The following is an 11,191-nucleotide window of genomic DNA, read 5'->3' as shown; positions in this document are numbered from 1 at the left end:
GGTTGGCCCAACGTTTACCTGTCCCTATCCGCAACGGTTGCCGCCGCGGGCAGACAAACTGTCAGAACAACGGCAGCACATACCTCCAGATGACGTTCTGATGCTCCCGTGGTGTACACCACGGGCGCACTTTCTCGAATTGGGACCGTTGGTCCCGCGGCCAAGCTCTTCGACCGTCTTGCCAACCCCTCAGGCGTTGGCAAACTGGTGAGAAACCCGGGTCGGTGGCTCCACAGTGGTCAGACCGTTGGTCAACCGGTTGGTTTGAAACCAAAGACCAAACGGATTGAGCCGTGAATTACCAACGGCTGTTGGCAAATTTGCTTTTGCCAGAACCAAGGCTTAAACTGGGGTTGGCTACCCCCAGTACATGTAGCCCTGGAGCAAGGAAGCTTGCCAAGCTCACTACACTCGTCCAGTGGCATTGGTGTTGAGAGTCAAGTTCGCTCCTTGACTTGAGCTCCTGTCACTCAAAACAAACATGTCATGCGAATATCACTGGACACGCTTTGCCTCTCGGTTTTCCTCTAGACTCTCAAATTTTCTTCTGGCTAATATCTCGGTCATCTGTCTCGCTCATCCTTGTTTCCAACTCAAGTCCGCGCTCATTGAACTCGACTGGAAGATTTCTCACACTGAATTTCTCATCGCCAAATCCAACAAATTTGACTCTCTTAAATACTCGACACCTCTCACTCCTTCTCCCTTTCCTCCGGGGAACTTGCTCGACTCATCTCTCGACAATATCATTGATAGTCTCAAAACATCTTCAAACTTCCTGACTATCCGTTCCTCCAGAAGACCACATCTCCAATCAGTCTTCAAATCCTTCAAAGCCTCAAGACTCCCTCACTTGACTCTTTCTTCGGTCGTATGTTGCATTCTCTTTTATCTTCAATCATGTGCCTTTGTTGACAGTTATTTTTCTTTAGTCTGCTCTTTCTTCCTCATCATTAAATCATCTCATCTTTTTGTTGTGCTCTTCTTTGTTGTGTTTGCCTTCAGGTATTTCTTTTTGTTCTTTCCTTTTTTGTACTTCTTTTTCATTGTCTAATTTTCTGCAATTTACTTCAGTTTGATTCTTAACAATCGGCACTGCTTGCAGCCGAGCCACTGGCCGGAACATGCGTACGGGTGCCTGCCGATCGGGCCCCCAGCAGGTGGTGGTCGCGGCCCGGGCCACCAGGCCTCCAGCGGTGACAGGGTGGCCCAGGTACATTTTGCACCCGCTCCGGGGATTACCTCCAACACCCAGCCAAGGGCTTGGTTGGCCCAACGTTTACCCAAACATACATGTGTACCAATCTCCAACGGTTGTTGCTGCGGGCAGACGAACCGTCAGAGCAATGGCAGCGCATACACGTCGGGGGTACTTCCTGGCAAGCGAGTTTGTGGATGCGACGGGCGACACCAGCTTTGTGAAACCCACGTGAATTTCACTGTGCCCGCCATCGGTATCACCAACCCGTCAAAAATGGGTGGAGACAATGGGATACCCAGTCGTCTCCACCCTCCCGGGGTCTCCTCGTGATAAACTCACGGTGGAGCCGACAAAACCACAAAATGTGTTTGACATGATTCCCACGTCGTTCCCACCAACACGAATTCCACGGCTGCCCTTGGGCTCCCGGTGGAGCCGACGGGAACCTCTATTTTTGTTCAACAGGATATCCTTGTCGTTCCCACAGATGAGGATTCCACGGCCATCCCTGAGCTCCTGGTGGAGCCGACAAGAACACAAATTGATGATATCCCCACGTCATTTCCCTGGAAAAACAGATGAGCGGGTTGCAAGTCAAACCGGCTGTTGATTGCAGTTTGTCAGTCTCATCACTGCTCACCCAGTTAGGTTCCCCAACCTCCAGAATTCAACAAGTCCCACGCAATCGGCCCCTTGCAAGGGCAAAGGGAGTTCGCGGACTTCAAAAAATCTCAAACCAATCTTTTCATCCAGAGTCCTCTCTATTTGAATCCCTCCTACACCAACTTCCGGCAAAGAGAAGCTCCTAGACCAGTTCCTCTGACAAGTCTTCCCCCTCGCCATCCTCTTCCTCTGACACCGGCGCCACCCCGCCTAGAAATTCCCAGAAACCAACATCACGATCTGCCGTTTGTCATAAGCCTAGCCCTTTCACTCCCTGGCAATCCAGATCTTCGCTCTCCATACTCAGCTACAATGATCAGCTCTCTTCAACCAAGAAGGAGCTGGTGGGAGTGGTTCTGGGTCTATCGGCTACTCAAGTGAACAGATGGGTGCGTCTGTCTCTTCCCCCAACATGGCTTGGAATAGTTTGCTGAAATGCTCTGGGATATATTCACAGTTCTGTAATGCTTGTGCAAGGGAACTCAAGTGCTCAAAGAAGTACTGTGCGCTGGCCAAGCTGGAGCCTGGGTTGTGCGTATTGGATCCGCGCAAGGGTCGATCATCAACGACGCCAGAGTCTGTCGACAGCCCTGCTAGCGGCCTGCCAAAGGTTCACATTGACCCTTGCCTGTTTGATGAGAGTGCAGGGATTGTGAGTGGCAGCGCTTTACCGGCTGCTCACAGTACGGCCACCCGTCCACCAAGAAGTCAATCATTTCCTGTAGACAACGAAGGCGATTACCAGATGGGCGCGCTTGCGCCGGGGCTTTCATTTGCCCTTGATTTTTGTCTCTCTCCTCAAGTATTACGAAAGGACGCCCTTCCAACCGCCCATCACTTTCCCCTTAGCTCCCCCTCTCTTGTCCACCCATCACTCCCATCGTCAGCAACGTTACCATCGCCACCAAGCCCAGTGAAGGCCGGGGACACTGCGAGTTCGGTCTTTGAACACATAGACTTCTTCCCGACTGCAAGGGCTTCTCAACCACCCAAGACACCGTTGCCTTTATCTCCCGTCTATACTTGCCCTTCAACCACCCAAGACACCGTTGCCTTTATCTCCCGTCTATACTTGCCCTTCAACCAGCAGCCTGGCAACGTTGACATCCCTTATTACCAATGAATCTTAAATGTTTTTTTTTTTATTTTCCCTTTTTCCAATGTTTTCTTTTTTTCTTTTCTCCCTTTTTTCAATGTTTATTTTTTCATTATGTTATCCTTCCTTGTCTCTCCACCAACAATGCAATGCAATGTGTGGTGCCCTATATCTTGATCCGGCAGATTCAATCCGTTCCGTACTGGCGACCCGAGCCATGCCACCCACAACGGACCACCTGAACCGGTGGAGCCCACCGATGTGCCACGTGGAATCTATGGGTTCAGACGGTGTTTCCATTCATGGGCCCAACGCTTCGGTCGGGATCACGGTGATTCCTCGGGGAGCCCACGCATCAAGTACACGTGGGCCCAACCTTTCCGTCAATATCACGAGGAGTCCTCGGGGGGCCCACGGAGAGCTGAAAGCACTCGTGGAATCCTTGGGGGCATCACGAGGTGCCCTTGTGATGCGGTTGGTGATGCCCACAAGGGCATGTGGACCAAATGCCGCTGGTCCGACCTCGCGCACCCCTTCACCGTGGGATCCACGTGGATTCGCGGTGGGCCCCATGTGGAGGGACTCCCCGGGTGTACCTCCAGATGACGCTCTGGTGCGCCCGTGGTGTAAGATCATTAAGCAAGTTTCAGCTCGCGTTTGCAAACTGTTTGGCTTCCCCTGGACCCGGCTATCAATCAGGATGTGTTTCAGGCGACTCCTCGCACACAAGCTTGATCGCTTGAGTTGCGTATGATCACTAGACACCAAGCCAAGCAATCCTCTGACCAACCATGTTGCTTTCCTATCATTTACTTGTTTTTGTCTTGATAAGCCAGCTCACAATCGACGCCTACGCAACCATCGAATCCGACTGCAACCAAGTACCACTCTTTTGGCTTCCAAATAAATTTGAGGGTAACTTCTTGGAGGATGTGACTACGATGCATCTATTACGCTAAATGTAATTAGCACCGCTAAAACTAAATCGTAGCGCTTGTTGCTAATAATCTGGGGCTGTAATTTTTAGCGTAATACCAACCCGCTAAAAACCGCTAACGCTAAATTACAGCTAAATTACAGCTAATTAGCGGCTCGCTACGCTAAATTAGCTGTAATTTGTAGCGAAAATTGCACCTTTTTGCCCAATCTGAGTTAGCTGTAATTGTAATAGTCCGCCCGCTACAATTTAAAAAAACCGCTAAATTAGGGTATTACACGCTAACCGTAGCGTAATAGATGCATCGTTGGATGTGAAGAAATACCAGGACTCATCACCTGCTGACTGTGGTATGTTCTTGCCTTGCTCCAGGCGTCTGCCTCATGTCTACCACTTGCTTATTGGACTCTCATGTGACCCCGCCAATCCTGACTTTGTCTGACTTATAATGTTCCTTAAGTCCGAGTTCCTATAAATGCGGAGGAAGCAGAAATTTTCCATTTTGATCCGGAGAAAGCAGAATTTTACCATTTCAATCCGGAGGAAGCAGAAATTTCTGGTTTCAATTCGGAGAAAGCGGAAATTTACTATTTCCATCCGCAGAAAGCAGAAATTTCTCACTTCAAAAGCCAATTTGAATCTCTGGGAAAAATACGCAGTTATTCAAATCGTGCCGAACAGTGACTTGATCTTGTCAATCAAGCAGTTGACCATATTCTGCGCCCCGAATCTATGTCTTGGGACCATCTGAAGGAATGGTGCACAGCACTCACCAAAATAATGGAGAACAATTGCGAATTCCTTGACATGAATGTTGAAATCCTCTATGCTTTTTACACTCTCCACCTGCAAAATTACAAGGATGAGCGATTCACAGAGGAAATCAAAAAAATGATCAAGTACATTAAGCCAAAGTTAATCCTGCCGGACACATTGCTCCCATGGCTGTCAGCGGGAGCTCTCGCGTAGAAAGCTAGCTGGACAAAGGTGCAATAAATATACATATATTTATTGCTATTCTAGATACAACTGAGAAAGAAGAAACGGAAGAAAGGGAAAGAAAAGGAATAAGAATTGTTTGTGAGTTTACTTTAAGCGTATTATTTTCTAGTCCTTGTGGACTGGTTGAGCCGTAGAAACTGGCCTCTCCGGATAGGAGTCTATCGGAGGTTAGATCACAGATAAGTATGTGATCTTATGGTTTCTTCCTGGCTATATTAGCACAGATGGGTTATTACCAAAAAACCCAAGCGTTTATGTTTATAAGGATATTTAGATTTTTTGTTTAAGAGTTAAGTTTGAACGAGATAAGAAGGATAGGGATAACGGAGTGACAATGAGATCACTATATGTAGCTATTTAGGTAGGAGTGTGAGAGCTTACGGAATTGATACCCTTGGCGCTATTCTCTAACAAGTACGAGTTGGGGAGCCGTTCCTATGAGAATTCTATAATGTGAATGTTCGGAGATATTCTGAAGTCAATATTTAATTCTGATCTCATTTGAATGAGTCTAAGGATTAAGGGCTAGTCGAGTAGAGTCTAATATTTCTGGATACTAATAGTACTACTGAAATATAGAGTCTACTTGAGTAGCAGTCTTTACCTTGGTTTTGATATTGGATTGAGATGTTGAGTAAATGGATTGATTTCTGATTCTCTCTGGCAGAGGTTCTCTCTCTCGTCCCTCAACGGGATAATAGTTCTCTCTCTCTGCGACTCCGACTGTGCTTTCCTCATCTTGCAGTTCTAAGTTTTTCTTTAGGAGTTTGTTCTTTATTTGTACTTTCATGAATATCTTTTATAGCGCTTGTGGTTTCTTAGTATTATTCATTTCTTATTCATTATTCATGTTATCTTGAGTTCCGCGCCCGCGCGTCTCTCAATCAATTAATTATTGTCTTTTAGTTAATTTACTTTTGTAACCCTTTTGGACTTCTCAAAAGTCTCAAGGGTTGACAATGGCCCTGGGCCTCAGGTTTGTTTTCACAATTCTAGTCATTTTTATCTGCATCAAATTGACTTGATAAAATTTGATTTCAAAAAAAAAAAAAAAAAAAACAGAGCTCCTCTGCCCCAATGAGGGTCTGTGTGAAGATTTTCGTTAGTCCTCCGAAATACGCATCAGAAAACAAAGTAGAAACTTCATTTCTGACCATGTTTCACGATCTACACAACTTTGGTTATTGCTCAGGCATATGGGAAGGCAACGTGTTGAACGATGAACCAAGGTTGAAACATTTTGTTTGGATGATAGACATCAAATACCACAATCATGTTAGATACCATCTGGAAGAATTGTTGGATGAAATCTTCTCGCGTCGACCTCTGAAAAACGTATTGGCGCAGACAAGAGTACTCACGATCACCCTACTCTTTCATTTGCTGAGAAGGAACTCAGAGTATGATGAGCTACCCATTAAGCTCACAGAGTCACTCATATCAAGTTCAAACCAACAGTGTTACTTCTTGTTTGATTATGAACTTGCACTATTTGAAAAGCTGCTGGATGATCATTACCTTCCAAAAGCTAAGAGGCAAAAAACATCAGAATAATGGTCGCTATTCCTTGTTGGATGCCAGTCTCAAATCCACTACATCCTCCCCTGTCCTATCTTTTCTCTTGGTCTAGTCAACTACCAGTTCAGTCCTGTCCTTTCCTGTATTATCCTTTCACATCCTCTTTTTGCCAGAGCTCAAATTACTAGTCCCCTATCAGTAGTCACATGCATTCACCTCACACACACGTCCAATGCACACTACTTTTGATATTGCAGCTCAAACAGAGTAGTTGAGGATGAGAAAAAATATTAGAAAGATGGGCACAGCTTGGGCCATCCCAGCAATGAAAATTAAAGCAAAAAAAGTGCAGAAACTTATGCAAGAGATTGGTTTGAAAAGAAAAGTCCTCACCAAAAGGCCTAATTCTCTACTACCGCGCAAACTAGCCCGCAAGTCCCTCCTCCGGATTTCTCCTCACTCCCCCAAGGAAGAAATTAGCCAAGTTAGATTAAATACCCACCATTACTTTTTCAGCCAACTCACAAGAATCTTTCAGCGTAAAATGCACGGAAAAGAAAAGGCAACAGGACAAAGATTGTGAGAGTCACAAAACCAGATACTACAAACAATGTGGCTAGGCTCTCTTGCAAGATGATTTCAATTCAATTTTAGGCCAGGAGAAAATTGAAGAAATATAAAAAAACACCGAGTTGCCCTGCGTAACACTGGCTTTTCTTTTAATTTCTGTCTATTTTGATGCTTGGTCAATTGGATTTTGGATTGGAGTCTCTCCAGGTAGATGGTTGGTTCAGATTCCCTGTTGAAAACAAATTCCAACCTGAATCTAGGCAGTCAAACAGAATCATCATTCTCTTGTTCAATATAATCGCGAAATCCATTCAGATGACATGGATGATTGAACTCTCTTTAATCGTGAAAGTAATGTCAATGGGGCAGTTGTTTCCTCTTCAAGATCCTTTAAGCTGTATGTTTGATCCTCAAGATGGATTCAACACAAGATTCAAAGCGCACGTCCATTCTGTCCATGTTTCCGGATATTGATCATTGCATGTACTAGGAACATTGTTCTTTGGATTACTAGTCTACTGTTCCACCCTCAAAACTGCCCAATCAACAAAAATAATCAAGGCAATAGATCGTGCTTGTTTAGCGGTCCTGTTGTTGTCTAGTTCCTGGTAGAATTTCCGCGGACGACCAAATCAACAACATATATCTATTAAAAGCACTCAATTATTATACACTCTTCAGATTTTTTGTTTTTGCTTAGATTTTATTGTTGGCTGGACCAAGAGAGCAGGAATTCGAAAACAAGAAAGAAATTGGTTTAGATACTCTAGAATTGATTTGGCTGACTGAATTTTGGAAAACTTTCGCTGTGAGAGGTTTCGTCAAGATCAAATGGTCTACTGAATTGAAAACGGACCAATGAGGCGAAGTCCTAGAGAGCATCCGATAGTTGATTGTCAATTTAGTGTTTGAAATATCAGTGATAACAAAACAAGCTCTACACACCAGCAAAAGGTCAGGATGTAAACGGGTTGGGTTCGGGTCGGAAAACTGTGCCCAAACCCGACCCGACATAAATGCCGGGTTGGGTTGGGTCGGGTCAAATACTCAAATACACTGACTGAACCCGCACCCAATTAGGCATGATGCGGGTCAGGTTGGGTCCGGGGCGGGTCTCGGGTCGACCCGACCTTTTACAAGATAGGAGAAAAAAAAATGAAAGAAGGAGAATAAGGAGAAAAAATTTGAGATTGATTTTGAGTCCTGGAGCTTTCATGTATATACAACAGGAGATCAAGTGAAATAAAGAGAATAAAGACTATTTTGAGCCAGAAGGTGCAAGGGATACCAAATCCAAGTCTTCATCATCACATACTATCAGCCCCTCTTCAGCTCGGATCCAGTTCTGCGCGCATACGAGGGCTTCAAGAGTGGTCAGTTGTAATCGTGTTTGATTACTGCCGAGTACTCTTCCGCCTGTGGAGAACACCAACTCTGATGCGATTGATGTCATCGGAGTCATAAGAACCAATCTTGCAAGTATTGCAAGCGTTGGGAACCGATCAATGTGGGTGCTCCACCAGGAGAGAACAGAAAATGACTGTTGTGTTTCAACAACAATCGGAGGTTCCTGGAGATAGAGTTCTAGCTTGGCCGTTGTAGAGACCGATTGGGCAACCTTCTTCTTCTTGAGATATTGCTTGAATCGCACATCATCTTCATCAATAGTTGCAGTGTGTCTTGCAACAACCGACTTATTTTCATGCGGATCGGGGCTTGAGCGATTGTTTGATGCGAGTGATTTGTTTTTGTTGCAAATCACTTCATCAAACCAGGTGGAGATAATGTTTTTTAATCTGTTGATTGTGATTATAGCATCATTCTTGCCAAGTTCTTTGGAGAGAATGAATTTGATCCACTGGAACTTGCAACGAGGATCAAAGACTTGGTTGATTGCTGTGATATCTTCCATTGGAAGCCAGTATTTGTCGAATTTCTCCTGCATTGGCTGGATCATTTCGAGTATGTGAGGCGATCTGCTTTTTTGAGAGACTTTGAGCTCCTTGTTGATCTTCTTCATTGTTTTGTAGGCAATTTGTGCAGTAGGGTATTGTGTCATTCCAAGTTTTAAAGTAGCTAGATTGAATAATCATCAAATTTGATGTCAGCTATTTGATGTATGATCATTCAATGCAGAAAATAAGAAAAGACTGACCGGAGTGGAAAACAGACAAGAATTCCTTCATAGTAGCAATCTCCACCCACTCGGTTGAGGTGGAACAGTGAGAGTAGTTAGCATCTTGAATTGCGAGCTGGTTGAATGCTTCCTTATATGGGAGGGCCGAGTTGATCATGAGAAAAGTGGAGTTCCAGCGGGTCGGAACATCCACAGATGGAAGGGCTTGCTGGTCCATTCCGATGATATCAATTGCCTCCTTGAAGGACTGCTTGCGCAAAGGGGTGCTCTTGGTGTAACAAACGCTTTCCCGGATCTTATTGATAGCTTCAGAGAAGATCTTCAGGCCGTCCTTCACGACCAAATTGATAACATGTGCAAGGCACCAAACATGGAAATACTTTCCATTCATATCAAGGGGAACAGTGCTCCGAGCTGAAATGACGGATATCACTCGAGTGATCGCAGAGTCGTTGCTTGCGGCGTTGTCAACGGTGATTGATGCAACCTTTTCCAAAATTTTCCATTCAACCATGGTGCTTACAAGTTGGTCAGCAATAGCCACGCCAGTGTGGGGAGTCGGAAGCTCTTTGAACGAGATGATGCAATTATTCAGATGCCAGTCGGATGTAATAAAATGAGCCGAAACAACCATATACGGTGTTTGGTTAGACGATGTCCAGAGATCAGCAGTTAAGGCGATTCGATCAACCCCAGAAATCTTGACCGCTAGCAATTCTTTCATCGTATTGTACATTGTCATGATATCAGTCTTGAGGGTTGTACAAGTGAAGAACTTGAACTTGGGTTGTAATGAGGCAACAAAGGCCCGGAATAAAGGTTGTTGAACCAAGACAAAGGGAAGTTCGTGTGCAATAATCATTTTTGTTAGAATCTTGCGTGAGGCGGTCTGAGAGAATATCCAATTGGAAGTGTTTGATCCTTCTGCGCTGGCTGACAGATTCAACATTGTTTGCTTGCTGGAGGTGAGGAAGGAGCTGCATTGTTCGAGGTGACACCATAAATGCTTGGTCCCATTGCTGCTCTTACCTTCAAGTTGTACTCAACAGTAATGACAATGAGCCTTTGTGCCTTCACCTAAAAAATTAAAACAAAGAAAAGGTTATGATTGGCAGTTAACAGAATGAAGTTATGAATGCATGACTTCAAAGAAAAAAAAAGTAGACTTGCCGGTTACTTTCTTGGTGAAGTGCTCCCAGATGTTGCTGGTTGTCTTTTGTTTTTTTGAAGCTTGATTGGTCAATTGAGATTCTTGCGCGCTGGATACTTCATGTTCCGTTTTTTTTTTTTTTGCATTGGGCTGAGACGTCTGACCGGGACCCTGGGTGGTAGCTGCTGTACTGGTGACTTGAGAAACCACGATGGAGGCCAAAGAATCTTCTGCTTTGTCAGATGAACTGGGAATCACGGCCGCAGGTTGTTTTCTCTTGGACCGTTGCATTGTTGGGGTAGGAGTCGGACCGTCGGATGGGGCTGGGCTGGTGGATGCCAATGTTGGATGGGTGAGGGGATATCTGATATCCTGATTACATCGGACTTAATCGGGTCAGGGTCGGGTCATCGGGCCGACCCGGAAAGGAATTTGCCCGCCCAAACCCGAACCCGATTAACAATCGGGTCTTGCCGGGTCGGGTCGGAAATTGAGTTTATGACTATTAGGCTACCCGAACCCGACCCGAGACCCGTCGGGTCTCGGGCCTCTGTCGGGTCGACCCGACCCACTTGCATCCTGAGCAAAAGGAGAACGTTACGTGGTGAAGTTTGCCTCCATGCTGTTCACGACCAGGGAGTTCGAGCTTGAAGTGTCAAAAAGAAGTGTGATACTGGAGCTTGTCGAAAAGAAGAAGCTGGGAAAATCGCGGCATGATCAATTTGTAGGATCAGGCAGTCAACAAGAGACAAGAAGGACTCCTTATTTTGTGGGTTAAAGAAGTCACTCACGATGATGCCGGTGATGCGAAGCCGCCTTCCATTCTTTCTACATAGACCTTCCATTTGTTTGGGGGTTTCATGATACACCTTTTGTTTGGGGGTTTCATGATACATAATCATCGAGTTTCAGGTTAA

General features: G+C 45.3%; 1 protein-coding gene across 1 annotated transcript; it reads left to right on the top strand.

Annotated features, from left to right (window-relative positions):
* Nucleotides 1–2,249: 2,249 nt before the first annotated feature.
* Nucleotides 2,250–2,987, top strand: PtA15_4A769 (uncharacterized protein; the record flags this gene model as incomplete). Its single annotated transcript, XM_053168686.1, has 1 exon — nucleotides 2,250–2,987. One exon carries the CDS (start codon nucleotides 2,250–2,252, stop codon nucleotides 2,985–2,987), a length of 738 nt encoding a protein of 245 aa, XP_053019871.1.
* Nucleotides 2,988–11,191: the final 8,204 nt, after the last annotated feature.

This window comes from Puccinia triticina, chromosome 4A, assembly GCF_026914185.1.
Source record: "Puccinia triticina chromosome 4A, complete sequence".
Lineage (NCBI taxonomy): Eukaryota > Fungi > Basidiomycota > Pucciniomycetes > Pucciniales > Pucciniaceae > Puccinia > Puccinia triticina.
The sequence above is the reverse complement of the archived record's forward strand: the minus strand, read 5'-3'. Positions and strand labels throughout refer to the sequence as shown.